Source organism: Ascaphus truei, chromosome 1 (assembly GCF_040206685.1).
Source record: "Ascaphus truei isolate aAscTru1 chromosome 1, aAscTru1.hap1, whole genome shotgun sequence".
Classification (NCBI taxonomy): Eukaryota; Metazoa; Chordata; class Amphibia; order Anura; family Ascaphidae; genus Ascaphus; species Ascaphus truei.
This window is the reverse complement of record NC_134483.1, coordinates 14,294,922-14,312,181: the sequence shown is the minus strand read 5'-3', so window position 1 is coordinate 14,312,181 and position 17,260 is coordinate 14,294,922. Positions and strand designations below refer to the sequence as shown.

The window sequence follows — 17,260 nt, the reverse complement described above, 5'->3', positions numbered from 1 at the left end:
CCCCAATATCCCTTAGGGTGGGGGTACAAGGGCTACACAAATAAACACAGGGCCATATAACAAGCAAATAAAGGATTGCAATAAGTATGAGTTGGTCATTTACCCCTTGAGTACTATCAAGGCTACCCAGGCCCTCTCAATGAGAGACTACGTAGCCTCATTGGCACAAGTGGGGTTAATGATAAAATAACACCCCATCCTAAAAGGTCCATGTATACAGCCCGACACCACCACATAACATGATTAGTGATCACGTATTACATCAACTGATAACATTGCTTGGTGTAACGTGGTGATCGCTCTGTACGATGACAGATGTTATTAAGAGCAGTGACCTGTCAATCAAAGCAATCGTTTGGTGACTAACCAAATCGTTTGGCCCTTCCCTTCAGTACCCGACTAGCACCCTCTCTATCCACCTTTAAGACCCACCTTAAGACACACTTGCATAAAGAAGCATATGAATAGCACTGTGAACATTCTGAACACATGATACATAAAGCTTGGCCCCCTGCAGACGCACTTACCAGAACTCCCTCCTACTGTCTCTGTACGTTCTCCCTACCTACCAATTAGATTGTAAGCTCCTCGGGGCAGGGACTCCTCTTCCTTAATGTTATGTTTATGTCTAAAGCACTTATTCCCATGATCTGTTATTTATATTATCTGTTATTTATTCGATTACCACATGTATTACTACTGTGAAGCGCTATGTACATTAATGGCGCTATATAAATAAAGACATACAATACAATACAACCACGTGTTCTGTGATGTCGTCGGGTCCTGTATAAGGGCCGCACACTCTCACATTACACGGCAGAAGAGAGGACCACAAGGACGGGTCAGATCTTTAGGAAGACTGAAGACAAGGACGTTTTTTTTCAATACTCAAGAGGATTATTCTTCAATAAACGGAGGATCAATGGCTTCAATCAATATTAAAGATTGCTCTTCACAGGAAGAAGGTGGCACCAACTGTTGTAGTCCATTGAGCCACGGATTAATTTGACATTTGGGGGGAATTGGTTTGGACACCCGGCCAACAGATTGTTTTGTCATTCATGGATTTTCTGGGGGACGTTTTTATGGTTAGCCCATCACGCCATTAGTTTTTAACATTTAATGCAATGGACCCCAAGATAGAATATAGCGAAAAACACACTGCAATGCGAGGCTCTTCTGCCCTTTCCTTGGCTTTTCATTTCGGCTTCGCCATTTTCCCAACTGCCCCAGCCTTCCTTTTCTTATTGAAATTGGCGATATGTTTAATACAAATATCAGGGGAATGCAGCAAAACAGCAGCAGTGGTAGTTTGCGCTTCCTGCAGAACAGCCATGGCCGGCACGAGATTACTGTAGAAAAGCCTTGCGTGGATTTATGCCTCGGGGGGTGAAAGTGACCGTTTCCTTGCCCAGCTCTTGCCTCCCGGGGGGGTGTCTGTCTGTCAGCGGTGGGCTGTGAACTTTCTACCTCCCTCCCGTCCTGCCACTCTCGGGTTTTATCACCTCGGAGAAGCCCTGGGAAGATTTTCACGCTCATCGTTCCTTCTTAAAAAATCTCCATTGCAGAATTTTCTAAAGAAATATATCACAGAATTCCCCCACAAAAATAAATTCATGCAGGAATAGAGAACAACTAAATGCTCTGCATGAAAACTGCAGTAATAATTGTATAATATATAATATATATATATATATACATATATCATTGAGGGAAACATCAGCTCATAATAAGCTATGGGACATTCTCACATAAAGGGGCTTAGAATGAGATTTTCTTTTGCTTCCTCTGTAACAGTGCAGGGCTGCTCAACAGGTCAGATTTTTAGGATTTCTCTGATTCTGCTCGAAGCCTGCGCCTCTGATTGAGCCCCCTGTGCTGAAGCAGGGACATCATGAAAACCTGACCTGTTGGGGCGGGGGGGCTCGAGGACTGGAGTTGAGCACCCCTGACAGAGTATATATATTGGACAGGTGCTAGCTCATGTATTATGGATACACAATCAGCGTTCCAACCGTGCTGTATAATCTTCAGGACCAGGGACAGTGCCTTTCATGTCACTGATATCTTACACGTCTCGGGCACTTGCATTGTAGGAGTAACACTTATACCGTGATGATAAAATAATGACATTCCCCACGCGCTGAAGAAGTAGCTCAGTGGTAACGTCACTGCCTTTGAAGGTGAATCCTTGTGACCTTGGGAGCGTATCAACATGTGCCTCAGATTGTAAGGTGTTCAGGCGCAGACAAAGGAAGACTTATAGTGCAGTATAGTGTACGTATGTACAAATCTGTGCAAAACAGAATGACCTCACAATGGTTTCTATATGACGACTCTTGTTGGACAAGTGACAGAACCTCAGAACAATTGCCGCGACAATTGCCATGTTAGCCCCGTCCTCACTGTGAGGATTCGCCATCCTGGCGGTCGCAGACCGTCTCCTCACCCCCAACAAGCCTTCCGTGATGGACACTCGGGATGCGCGGTCTCGTGGTCCCAGTACACGCGCGGACCTTGTGCGGGCTGATCCCCCATCCGCGGATTCGGACCCGCCTCCCACTCTGACGCACAACGGGTGCGTTCGGCCAGCCTCCCTGCTGATGCGCGGTACAAGCCCCGCCTCCGCTCTGGTGATGGATAGGACCGGCGTGGGAGTGACACGCGCTCTCGGCTCCACCCCCTGACCTCCGTGACACACGTGGGTTGACGCGCGATTGATCCCGCCCCCTCTTGCCCTAGGGTCAATCAGAATCAGCGTGGGAGTGACGCACACTCACGGCTCCGCCCCCGGACCTCCGTGACGTGCGCAGGACGGCGCGTGAGCAGTTCCGCCCCCATCCCCGATTAGGCTGCATCATAGGGCACACCTGTGTGCACCAGCAGCCTATCGGTGCTTACTTCCTGGTTCCGCCCTTGCTGGCTATTGGAGGCCCCGCCTTTATATACCTTCAGTCTGCTTTCAGTCTTTGCTGAGCATAGTCTAGTGTGACGCTGTAACTTGCTGCATTCTAGCTCCAGACCGTGCCATGCTGATTAACCTCTTGTTGCCTGACCCTGCTTGTCTCTTGGATTCCGCACCTCTCCTCTCCTGATCCGGCTTTGAACGACCACTCTCCTGTCTCCAGTCCTGACCTTGGCTAAGTACTTCAACGATCCGATATTCTCCTATCCTGCATCTGGCTACGTACCCCGACAATCCGCAACTCTCCGCTCCTGAACCTGGCAAGTACTTTGACTATTCTTCAATCTGTAATCCTGACCTGGCTTGAACGACTACTCTACATCCTAGGCGCGCCCGCGTGGCTGTGGGTCGGCGTTAACTAATTCCCTACCTCAGCACCGTGTCGTGCTTCGTTTGTGGCGAGCTACGCGTTACACTCACGCGCTTGTCTCCTGTGTCTTCCAACGCGTTTCGTGCAACTGTGGGCAGAAGGCAGACTGAGGCACCCAGAGATCGGCGCATGGGAAAAGTGGCGTTTCCCAAGCGAGTGTCCCTGGCGTCCATCAGCACCGGTGTGTAAGCAGAAGTGCCCGCAACCGATGTTCCTTCACCTGCAGAACGTGCGTTATGACACAGGAACCTTTGTGAGAACATTCTTTTGTACAGATTTCTGCATACATGACAATATACTACACTATAAGTCTACCTTTGTCCGCGCTTCCATTTCTTCCCTAGCTTTCCTGTATCAGAGCTTAATTGGGGAGCTCCTCCCAGAAGCAGCATGGGGTGGACTTGCACAAAAAGGACTTTGGACTTTCTGAGCAATCGCACATTTACATCAACCACTGCAGGACTGTGGTACGTTTAGAATATATTTCCTAATGATTTATAATTGTTTATATAAAAACATAACACATTTTTATAGATTTTCTAAAAAAAAAAAAAAAAAAAAAATTCTGATATATATATTATACAGTATTTTCTTTTTATTAATATAAGATATTCTAAGTCTGTACGTTCCTTTACATATCTATTTTCCTATACACACACCTTAACCCTTAGAATGCCCTAATGTCGCCAGAAAGTTTCTAAGAGAAGTGGAGACATTTCGAGCGATCACATGACACAGAGGTACTGGAGGTCAGGTGACACTGCAAAGTTAAGAGATGCTTGGAACTCTTATTCCCTTTGGGCGCACCTCACCTTTTATGTCCCAGGGAAATATTGGGCTGTAACACTCTATGTACAGCCCTGTGTGCATATAGTTATGGAGAATCCTGCCTGGTGGACTTTATCATCCAACTTTTCAGTCAAATACAAGAGGAGATCGAGTGACTTACTCCGAGTCACAAACAGCTGGCACTGGGTATCAAACCAGAGTGACACTATTTACAGTAATGCCAGTTTGGAACCTTGTCCTAACAAACTTCTCTTTTACACTGTGGCACATTGGTAAACACAAGTCGCAAACACCTGAATAAACAAAGCCTGGTTTCCTCCAGAGCGAGTGAATATCACACGGGAACTGCTAGAGATTCAAGCCAGAAACTTACTGTCCACGGAGACTGGCCACTACCTAATGGAGAGACTGAGGAACATATTCTCTCTCAATGTTGATGCCCTACAGCAGGAGTGGCCAACTCCAGTCCTCAAGGGCCACCAACAGGTCAAGTTGTCAGGATATCCCTGCTTTAGCACAGGTGGCTCAATTAGTGGCTCAGTTGAAGACTGCACCATCTGTGCTGAAGCAGGGATAACCTGAACACCTGAATCTTGGTGGCCCTTGAGGACTGGCATTGGCCACCCCTAATATACACTATACTCTATGGGAGAGATTCATTAAGCTCCGTTATGGAAAATCGTGGCTCAGTCTCACGTAAACCGCCACTTAAGTCATTGGACCGAGCTGTGATATGTTTCCAACGGGGGGGACCTTGTTCTGGAAAGACCCTGGAAATCTGGCATGTTGACCACGACACATGTTGTGTTACAGAAATACTTTGCCAGTCTGTTTACGTGCTGATTATTTCCTGGATCCATGTTTGCATTTTTCCGTTTCTGGCCTCGTTTTTCCCTGACGTGAAATATAAGAAAATATGGAAAACGTTCCACTGGAAACATACACCGTTTTGATTACAATTACGCACATGCTTTATATGAACCAGCCAGCACATTATTGACCCAGTGGGTCTAACCATAAATAAGAAGCAAAACCCAGCAACCTATAACTCTGATATCTTCATACTGTATCTTGATGCAATTTGTCAGCGTCAAGAGGAAGTCAATACCCAATATTTCTCCCTCTCTCTCACAATTACCTCTCCGTGCCCGGTCTCATTTCTCTTCTACAAGCTTCCTACCCAGTGACTGCTTCTCCTCATCTCTATTACCAGACATCTCCACTTATAGATGCCAATAACCCATTTCCCACAATGCAGGCATCATGTTCTCCCTGGTTCCTGCCACACCGCGCCGCTCTTTCACAGTAAAGCACCGTAGGTCCCATTCATTTCCATGGCCAGGGGCTGCTGGGCTGCAGTTTAACCTCGGGACACTCTGAACTCACCTAACTTCACTTGCAGCGGAGAAGGTTTATAATTCATGGCTACGGTCTCTCCCTCCCTTGTGTCACAGTCCCCGTCGGAGATGGCTGCTGCTGCTGGGTCCTGGAAAAAAACACGGAGAAAAAGAGAGTTAGCGCAAAATGCACCAGAATTTGAGATTCATTTATATATATTTCTGAAGATAGAACGCTCCATGGGCTCTGGGATAGAAAAATAATGATACAGAACATTAGAGCAGTGGTTATCAACCGTTTCTGAGCAAGGGCACCCCTGAAGGACTTTTACAATCTCTGGACACCCCTACTCATCAGACCTCACGCATCCCCTCATACATACACACTCGCCCTCCTTTTCCCAAGCATACACCCACCACCGTCACTCACCCTCTTCTTACATACTCCACATTCACCCTACATCATAGTCACCATTGTACCCAACAGACCTCTCAGGGTCCTCCATGGAAGAAACGAACAGCACGGCTACCGACCCTGCTTTGCCCATTCAGGTAAAGGTTTCTCATGGCTTTGAACTTCTTCGTAAATATGGATTAATATTATTTGAATCGTATACATTCCCCTATAGATTAAATTAAGGATTTTTTAAAATAATGTACCTTATACCACCAATGCAGTAAAGAAATAAGTTGTCCCATTTCCCCATGATTCTACCCCAACATAACCCCTCTCCAAGGTATGTATTTCCTCTGATGACTTATTTCAGTGGTTACCAGTAACGTACACAGGGGCGACACATCCAGGTAATACAAGCATCATTAAGTCGCCGCTTAGCATTAATACATCACGCCAATAAAGGTGTCATGTTTCAGTGTCGGGATGTGAATAGTATCAGCAGGAGAGGTAGGATGGGGTAAAGCAGCAATACTACATACATACTGCCTCTTTTTTATTTATAATTATTTGTATATGTAAAGCATGTGACAATGTATAATCCCACATTATTACCTAAGATGGCAACCGTTTGGTGCTCCTGTTAAAAATCTGTCAAAAGCATGATTGCGTGACTAACATAATGGCTGCTTCAGTCAGTGTAACTCAGCAGCTACAATGTATCCTTATATTACCAAGGTAACATTAGCTATTGTTACAGTTTGCTGCTCAAACTGCAGGGACTATTATTACAAATAGGAAAGTGTTGCAAAGCTCTTGCACTGTTTGGGAGGTGGATTAAAACCTGCTATAGAAATCGGTGTATTAAAATTCATTAAAAATGTTATTAAGAGTTCAATAATAAAAATAAAATAAATACAGTAAGTATTATATAATACCACAGAACTGATGTATTTTTAAAAAATCACGTTTTGCTGCTTTAAACAACGCACATATTAGTACGGGATCCTCCACTGCATGTGGGGCTGCATGTTATTTACCTCCTTCCTAGCACTGGAAATCTCCAGCAAGCTTTGGGGTTTACTGTACATTTTATACAAAGGCCCAACTCCTGCAGTACAGTGTCCACACTGCAACATGTGCCGTTTCATGCTACTCGCTCCACATCACGGAGCGGTATCCCATGCACGCGTCAAACTGCCAAATCAGGGAATCTCAGGCTTAGGCTGGGGCCATGGTACCGCAGACCGGGCGCTGAGCGAACCGACTGCCTAATCAGGGAATCTCAGGCTTAGGCTGGGGCCAGGGTACCGCAGACCGGGCGCTGAGCGAACCGACGGCCTAATCAGGGAATCTCAGGCTTAGGCTGGGGCCATGGTACCGCAGACCGGGCGCTGAGCGAACCGACTGCCTAATCAGGGAATCTCAGGCTTAGGCTGGGGCCATGGTACCGCAGACCGGGCGCTGAGCGAACCGACTGCCTAATCAGGGAATCTCAGGCTTAGGCTGGGGCCAGGGTACCGCAGACCGGGCGCTGAGCGAACCGACTGCCTAATCAGGGAATCTCAGGCTTAGGCTGGGGCCATGGTACCGCAGACCGTGCGCTGAGCGAACCGACGGCCTAATCTGGGAATCTCAGGCGCAGGCTGGGGCCATGGTACCGCAGACCGGGCGCTGAGCGAACCGACTGCCTAATCAGAGAATCTCAGGCGCAGGCTGGGGCCATGGTACCGCAGACCGGGCGCTGAGCGAACCGACTGCCTAATCAGAGAATCTCAGGCGCAGGCTGGGGCCATGGTACCGCAGACCGTGCGCTGAGCGAACCGACTGCCTAATCTGGGAATCTCAGGCGCAGGCTGGGGCCAGGGTACCGCAGACCGGGCGCTGAGCGAACCGACTGCCTAATCAGGGAATCTCAGGCGCAGGCTGGGGCCAGGGTACCGCAGACAATGCGCTGAGCGAACCGACTGCCTACTCAGGGAATCTCAGGCTTAGGCTGGGGCCATGGTACCGCAGACCGGGCGCTGAGCGAACCGACGGCCTAATCAGGGAATCTCAGGCGCAGGCTGGGGCCATGGTACCGCAGACCGGGCGCTGAGCGAACCGACGGCCTAATCAGGGAATCTCAGGCGCAGGCTGGGGCCATGGTACCGCAGACCGGGCGCTGAGCGAACCGACTGCCTAATCAGGGAATCTCAGGCTTAGGCTGGGGCCATGGTACCGCAGACCGGGCGCTGAGCGAACCGACGGCCTAATCTGGGAATCTCAGGCGCAGGCTGGGGCCATGGTACCGCAGACCGGGCGCTGAGAGAACCGACTGCCTAATCAGGGAATCTCAGGCTTAGGCTGGGGCCATGGTACCGCAGACCGGGCGCTGAGCGAACCGACTGCCTAATCAGGGAATCTCAGGCGCAGGCTGGGGCCATGGTACCGCAGACCGGGCGCTGAGCGAACCGACTGCCTAATCAGGGAATCTCAGGCTTAGGCTGGGGCCGTGGTACCGCAGACCGGGCGCTGAGCGAACCGACGGCCTAATCAGGGAATCTCAGGCTTAGGCTGGGGCCATGGTACCGCAGACCGGGCGCTGAGCGAACCGACTGCCTAATCAGGGAATCTCAGGCTTAGGCTGGGGCCAGGGTACCGCAGACCGGGCGCTGAGCGAACCGACTGCCTAATCAGGGAATCTCAGGCGCAGGCTGGGGCCAGGGTACTGCAGACCGGGCGCTGAGCGAACCGACTGCCTAATCGGGGAATCTCAGGCTTAGGCTGGGGCCGTGGTACCGCAGACCGGGCGCTGAGCGAACCGACTGCCTAATCAGGGAATCTCAGGCGCAGGCTGGGGCCAGGGTACCGCAGACAATGCGCTGAGCGAACCGACTGCCTAATCAGGGAATCTCAGGCTTAGGCTGGGGCCATGGTACCGCAGACCGGGCGCTGAGCGAACCGACGGCCTAATCAGGGAATCTCAGGCGCAGGCTGGGGCCATGGTACCGCAGACCGGGCGCTGAGCGAACCGACTGCCTAATCAGGGAATCTCAGGCGCAGGCTGGGGCCATGGTACCGCAGACCGGGCGCTGAGCGAACCGACTGCCTAATCAGGGAATCTCAGGCTTAAGCCTCCTTCTTCTGGCGCTCTGACGCTCAGTGATGTCACACAGTGGGAGGGGCTTGGTTGTCACATCATTTTGGTTCTTGGTTCCCATTTTAGGAATATAAAAATCTATATCATTTCATAATCAGTGAGCAGTAAAACTAGAGAGAGGAAAACAGAGATTGTATAGTACAGGGGGGCCCTTCCACTGGCCGCCCGCGGGTCAGACGCGGCGTGCAAGCGGTCTTCACATGGCCCTTGGACAGTCTCTGTCTTCTCATTTCATGGCTGTTGCCCAGGCAGCTAAATGCTACTTTGTTCTTACTAAAACTCACGTGGAAGGTCATGTCCATATAAATGATTAGACGTCATCACTTATGAGTCATCACGTTCTCAGTATACCCAGGACACACTTGAGGTAACTCTCAATATATTATTTCCCTAGTAAAACATTTTATACATAAAATAACATTATTTAAATGCATCTTAAATTATATCCTGGTCCTGTTGTGGACGGTCTACTCCGAATATATTTTCTGGGAAACTGGTTGAAGAGGGGGAGGGGGTAAGCGGGGGAAGGGCATCGCCAGTCTTCAAGGGCCAAAAACAGGACAGGTTTTATAGATAGCTCTGCTTCAGCACAGGTGGCTCAATCAGTGGCTCAGTTGAAGACAGCACAGGAGGCTCAATCAGTGACTCAGTCAAGGACTGAGCCACTGATTGAGCCCCCTGTGCTGAAGCAGGGATATCCTGGAGACCTGACCTTGTGGTGGCCCTTGAGGACTGGAGTTGAGAACCCCTGCTTTAGGATATCCGCGCTGAGAGAGAATATGTTCTTCAGTCTCTCCACGTGGTAGTGGCCAGTCTCCGTGGACAGCATGTTTCCGGCTTCAATCTCTCGCATTTCCCGTATAAAACTGTAAAATAAAAATAACCTTGCAGTGGGAACGGCACTTTTGATACAATTTTTTTTATTTTATTTCTTTTTTCAGCAATGCGCCACAGATCATGTCAGACCAAGGGCAATTACACTCGGATCGCGCTTGTTGATGGTAATGAGGTCCCCTAACCACATCGTTATTACATCACCGCGTCTGTGCATGCTAAAAATACTAGGACCCCGCCTGCACTGCCGGCGGCAAAAGACAAGGTCTGCCATTTGAGATCGCCTAATATTCATACGATCAATCATTTGTGCTGAAGCTCGAGCTGATCGAATCCCCGATGGAGCATGACGAGACTGATTCAGCTTCTGCGCTCCCCCAGCTGAACTTTTATTACCTTTGTAGATTCACCTCGCAAGACGTTATGATTTTGTTAGCTCGGGAAATGAACTTCTTGAGAAGCGAGGGAGGGCTCGGGCAGTTGCAGCAGTTTTGCAGGACTCGAGCCGGCAATTAATTGCCCCCCTGCTGCTAGAATCCGCGTGCTCAAATGTCAGCGCTGTCCGAAGCTGGCAAGTTCACCGTTTGCTTGTTTGCAAAGCTACGCTGTTAAAAGTTTAATGCCTTTAATGCTGACCTGTTTCTCTACCAGAGCATAGAGGTTAATTGTAGTGGCCTTAAAGCTGCAGCAATGCTGTTATTCATTAAACCCAGTAGCAATTCTAAGAACTGAATTGAAAAGCACTTCACATATTAACCAATTTATGAATGAGATTCCTGGAAAACAAATTTTGTATGAACACACACACACACACACACACACACACACACACACACACACACACACACACACACACACACACACACGTATGTATGTGCGTGTGCGTGTGTGTGTGTATATATGAATACATACTAACCCTCACATTCAAAACTCATCTAAAACCTGTCGCTTTTTCCTCCGCAATATAACAAAGATTCGCTCTTTCCTCTGTTACTCGACTGCTAAATCTCTGATTCACGCCCTCATTCTCTCCTGTCTTGATTACTGTAACCTCCTGCTGTCCGGCCTTCCTGCCTCTCACCTGTCTCCCCTACAATCTATCCTTAACGTTGCTGCCAGAATCACTCTACTCTTTCCTAAATCTGTCTCAGCGCCTCCCCTGCTGAAATCACTATCCTGGCTTCCCATCAAATCCCGCATCTCGCACTCAATTGTCCTTCTATTGTATTGTATTGTATGTCTTTATTTATATAGCGCCATAAAATTACATAGCGCTTCACAGTAGTAATACATATCATATAAATAACATAAATAACAGGTCATGGGAATAAGTGCTTCAGACATAAAAGTAACATTAAGGAAGTGGAGTCCCTGCTCCGAGGAGCTTACAATCTCACTTTTAAAGCTTTACACTCTTCTGCCCCTCCTTACATCTCAGCCCTAATTTCTCGGTATACACCATCCCGACTCTTGCGTTCTGCTCAAGGATGTCTTCTCTCTACCCCCTTTGTATCTAAAGCCCTATCCCGCCTTAAACCTCTCTCACTGACTTCCCCACGCCTCTGGAATGCCCTCCCCCTCAATACCCGACTAGCACCCTCTCTATCCACCTTTAAGACCCACCTTAAGACACACTTGCTTAAAGAAGCATGAGTAGCACCGTGGCTAATACTATACACATGATACATAAAGCTTGGCCCCCTGCAGACGCACTTACAGAATGCCCTCCTACTGTCTCTGTACGTTCTCCCCACCAATTCGATTGTAAGCTCCTCGGAGCAGGTATTCCTGTTCCACAATGTTACATTTATGTCTGAAGCACTTATTCCCATGATCTGTTATTTGAATTATTTGTTATTTATATTATTGTCACGTGTATTACTGCTGTGAAGCGCTATGTACACTAATAGCGCTATATAAATAAAGACATACATGCGTACATACATACATACATAAATAAATCTAAGTAGGACCAAAGTGATGTTTAACAAACGTGTCAAGTTGGCAAAGACTGATATAAACATAAATGGAATAGAACTAGAAGAAGTTGAAGACCTGTCTACCTTGGCCGGTAAATACCAAGTGATGGGGGGGGGGGTCTTTTGAATGAAATCTACAGGAGGATGAAGATGGGATGGGGCACATTTGGAAGAAATAAGACAATATTTCCAGGGAACTTTCCGCTGTGCCTCAAGAAGAACGTTTTCGACCCGTGTATTCTGCCCGTGTTCATACATGGATGTGAAACGTGGACTTTAGATGCGAATGCAATTCAGAAACGTCACACGACTCAAATTAGTATGGAGAGATGTATGCTGGGTATTACCCGAAGAGACAGGAAAAAGAATAACGGGGCTAGAAACCAAACAAAAGTCTGACATCTCTCACAAGCGTGAATAAATTAAAATGGCGGTCGGACAGACATATCACAAGAAGAACTGATCATTGTTGGACAAAGATGGGACTCGACTGGATTCCAAGATTAAAAGACTCATACAACCAAAACTAATTATTACTGTTACTGATATTATTACCATCACCTGTTTCTTATCACCGCTGCTGTTAAAGCATCTATGTGTCCATCTTGCAATCTCTCATTCTTGTCTTGTCTTGTTTCATGTCTCTTATCCAGCCCTGTGGGGATACTTCCAGGCAGAGGCACAGCATTCACACTGGTACAATTTTTCCAATATAGAGATATAGTTTAAGAGCTCAGATAATATACTAGCTGCTACGGGACTCTGAAATAGCTATACCTATAACTATATGTTATGCTGATTTGATCAACAATTGAGTGTGAGAGACTTAAGTCATACTGTACCATCTCTCCTACTATCATTTTTAATGCATTTTTATGTGTTCTATACCTTATGCTTAAGGTTTTCTATATTTTTGTAATACATAGTGCTATACTACCTAACTCTCCTTATGGTTATAATGGTAACAACTATGATTGAGCAGGAAATATCCGTTGATACTATTGGGATCCTGTCGCAGTGCACAATCCCTGATAAAGAAAATTCCAGAATCCTTCCAAGAGATCCCGTTCCAGTGAGTCTGGAGAAAGGCTTGATTTATGCTACAATGTTGTAAGTGCAAAAATCCCACGTGTGAACAGATTCGCACGCCTCACACAGGTCGGCAACCCTGCGCTTCCCCATTATCTCTTAGCATACCGTGCTTCCACTGCAGCCAGGGATTCTGGGCAATGGCATGCAAATGAGCACTCACAGTGTACGCATATATAGTACAGGATTTAATGCAATGAGCATGACCCTATATATATATATATATATATATATATATATATAGCATGAAGGGGGCACAGATCCAGCTCTTGCTATCACATGGGGCAATGACATGATTTAAGGAGTTACATCTGGGTGATTGAGGCTCTTCTCCAGCCGAATTATTTCCTAAGGTCCCAGCGTGGCAACGCCCACTGATTAACAGTGTGCAAATACTGCAGTGACACCCACCCGTCACCCAGCAAGATACAGACTGAGACATCTCACTGAATAAGTCATTCTCGCAAAATAAAATAAATGGAAAAAAAAAAAAAAAAGCATATTAAGCGTGGCAGCTCTATAAAAGTCCCAAGATACCAGCTTTTATTTTTTTGCATATTCTTATGCTTTATTAACACATTTTTCAATAAAGCATAAAACTTCCCGGGTAATAAACCTGACTGGGGAAGTAGTGAGACCGCTGGCACTTCACTGCCTGACTGGGTCACTGCTGGATCTATTCTTCATCCCCTGATGACAGTGGATGTGCATACGTAGACGCTGAATCCCTGTGCCACGCCAGCCCTTTCTATCCAGACAATAGTGGCCCTTATTCCCGATGCTCCCTGTGCTGCGAAGCCGTCTTCCCTGCGCTGGGAATCATTCCAGTCCCATTCGTATGAAATGAACGGATCTCTTCCCTAGCACACTGAGACCGTCTTCAACACATGTAGGTCTGGTGGCATTTTTACCCATCATCTCTTCATTTTTGGGCACACAGTGTCTCGGGACTAGAGAGGGGCGAATCCGCCCCAAATCCGTTTCCCCGATTTTCTCGCATTTACTCCCCCCCCCCCCCGCAAAAAATAAATCAGTTTTGCGGTGTAAAATCCACAAATTAATTTGGTTGGTTCCAATCCGTGGATTCAGCAACTCGTTGGTGGATTCGTAAGAAAACGCCAACGAATGGCTGAATCCGCAGATAGGATTCTACAAATCTGTCAACGGTTGCGGAATACGCTGAGTGTATGGGTGTCATGGGAGAGGGGGTTTGGCCCGGTATTAAAGGGGTTACACCCCATTTGGCCACCCCCTGCTCTCACTTGGGAAGCAAGGGGTTAACTGGACTGCGGTCCAGTAATGTGTTTTTACCCTGCTTCAGCATCCAAATGTATATTCCCCTGTAAAAATGTATTGTTTCTGTTCCAGTGTTTGCACCAACACATACACTGGGATTGATGCGGGAGGGAAAGGGTTAAGGTTAACTTAGTGTTTATAGCCCTTTGTGGCTTTTTCCCGCCTTTTCAGGCTCTATTTTGCATCCTTCCATAGGTCGCCATTGCAGCTCCATGCATTCCAATGGCAGATCTGGCGGTTTTGGGCCTGTTTCCAGTGAAGACCAGCAGGTGGCGTCCGAGAGGAGGAGCGGCGGGTTCCCTTTGTAAGTCAATGGGACCATTGACTTCAATGGGGATTCCTCGACGCCGACCTCCAGGAACGGGTTGGCAGCCATCCAAACCGCAGACCGCAAGAGCGGATACAATGTCTTTAAAAAGAGCTTTTTTCACTGAGGTCAAGTTCACCTACAATTGGCATGGGAACCTTAGGTTCTAGGGCACCCAGAAATAAAATTCTTGTTGCCCCTAACCCCTAGGAACCCCCACACACGACCACCACCGGGTCCGAGAATGAGGGACCCCCGTAAAGGGTCGAGCTCAGCAAGAGGGTCGCGCCATTGACTCCAATGGCGGAGCGGAGGTCCCATTGAATCCAATGGCGGCACTCGCCCATGCATTTCCTATGGCGGCGCCGGCCATTGATTCCAATGGGGGAAAGCCGCGTGGCGTTAAAACGGTTAAGTCCGAAACTGTAAAAGATGTAAGTCCATATCTCCGGTTCTGCGAGGACCAGAGGGCTGGGATTTGGGTTGCATGTAGTCACTGCTCCGGCAGGACTGCATGGCCATTTCCAGCCCTCTCCGAACAACCAGATGGAGTATGGGCAAATATAAAGAACTGTGATTTTCCCCATAGACTCCAATGGTGGCGTTACTCCATTGAAAGGCTATGGCGGAACAGCCCATAGACTCAAATGGCGGAGTTGCCCCATTGAAAGTCTATGGCGGCGGAACCCATTGACTTCAACGGCGGAGTTGCTCCATTGAAAGCCCATAGCGGCGGAGCCCGTTGATTTCAATGGGAAAAGAGTGAAAAGCAGAGATTCATTTTTGAGCGGAGAATCCTGTATTAAAGTAATAAGAGTTTTAAACTGTTTTTGTGTATCTCCGGTTCTGGGGGTCGCAGAGAGCTGAAACTTGGCCACCATGGAGAGTCACCTCCGGCATGAGGGACTGGCCCGTTTCAGCCCACTGGGCCCAGCAGATCGGATTATTTTAATATGTGATGGTATTAAAGTATGAATTGTATTTTGGGTCTGGTACAAAAACTCAGAGCCCATATGTTATGTTAATGCTCAGGATGGGAGACAAATGGTCAATCATAAACTCCTGATCAAAGACTCCCCCACCCTGCTTGTGTATGCGAACACAGAGGAATACAGGACATGGGTACTTGATATTAAGTGTGGTAATTCACACCTTGGACAAAGGGTATCCTGGCCAAGCTAGACTTTAAGATGCCAGGCTTGTGGGAGGGGGGCTGAGGAACTAAGCCCCCTGATTAGAATAATATCCACCCAGTGGGCGGGTGTTAAGGTGCCCCTCAGATGACTTGGCAAGGAGAGATTGGGTGCATGTAATTGTTCTCCAATGGCCTGCACTCAATAATAAGGTATACACAGGAAATTGCATATAAACCAGTGTCCAGCCTATACTCAGAGTTCTTCGTGTCTTTGTGTATTTTCGTGATTGCTGCATGAATTGCTAATCGTGTAACCTGATTACTTCATTACTTCATCATTCCAACCCTAAGTAAGTGTATATTTTGACTGTTATTTGTATATCTTGTGTGTTCACCTTCTTTAAGGAATAAACTGAATTTATTATATCTAAGCCTGTTCAATTCAACCCAGAGATATATTTTGGTGTGTATTATTATACCCTGTCATAAGGTACCGTGACAATGGGTAATAATAATAATAAAAAAAATCTGCAAAACGACAATCGCCCTTTTTGAGATTGATCCACTGCAATCCGCAGATCAAAGGAACCGGCCGATCCACTGCGGATCCAAATTCGCCCCCCAAAAGATTTGTCCCTCTCTACCCAGGACAACAAACCTAGGGAACTCCCCACCAACCAGCTCCTGGCACCGACTAAGCTGGCCATATATTAGACCAGGAAGTAGTGTGGAAGGAGGAGTCCCAATGGACATCGTGGGGAAGTTCTGGGCACCGGTGCACTCCCGTATCCAGCAGAACACAACAACGCTGAGTCCAATGGAGAAGAAATACTGAGGCACAAGGGAGAAGAGGACTACTTCCAGACTTTGACCACAAAGTCAGGTTCTTCTCATACTCTGTGTCACTGGGTCAGTTTCTTGTCATACTTTGTGTCACCGGGTTAGTTTCTTCTCATACTCTGTCACTGGGTCAGTTTCTTCTCATACTCGGTGTCACTGGGTCAGTTTCTTGTCACACTCGGTGTCACTGGGTCAGTTTCTTCTCATACTCAGTGTCACTGGGTCAGTTTCTTGTCATACTCTGTGTCACTGGGTCAGTTTCTTGTCATACTCTGTGTCACTGGGTCAGTTTCTTCTCATACTCGGTGTCACTGGGTCAGTTTCTTGTCATACTCTGTGTCACCGGGTCAGTTTCTTCTCATACTCTGTGTCACTGGGTCAGTCTCTTGTCACACTCGGTGTCACAGGGTCAGTTTCTTGTTATACTCGGTGTCACTGGGTCAGTTTCTTGTCATACTCTGTGTCACTGGGTCAGTTTCTTGTTATACTCGGTGTCACTGGGTCAGTTTCTTGTCATACTCTGTGTCACTGGGTCAGTTTCTTGTCACACTGTGTCACGGGGTCAGTTTCTTGTCATACTCTGTGTCACTGGGTCAGTTTCTTGTCATACTCGGTGTCACGGGGTCAGTTTCTGCTCACACACGTGCCACTGGGTCAGTTTCTTGTCATACTCTGTGTCACTGGGTCAGTTTCTGCTCACACTCGGTGTCACAGGGTCAGTTTCTTGTTATACTCGGTGTCACTGGGTCAGTTTCTTGTCATACTCGGTGTCACGGGGTC

General features: G+C 47.6%; 1 protein-coding gene across 2 annotated transcripts in view; it reads right to left on the bottom strand.

Moving 5' to 3' along the window:
• Positions 1–17,260, bottom strand: part of FAM219A (family with sequence similarity 219 member A) — a 226,100-nt gene that overhangs the window by 93,949 nt on the left and 114,891 nt on the right. For both annotated transcript variants that reach the window (XM_075582530.1, XM_075582519.1), the window contains exon 2: positions 5,514–5,613. In XM_075582530.1, coding sequence (XP_075438645.1) covers positions 5,514–5,613 — 100 coding nt within the window. The remainder of the gene's footprint in view (positions 1–5,513; positions 5,614–17,260) is intronic.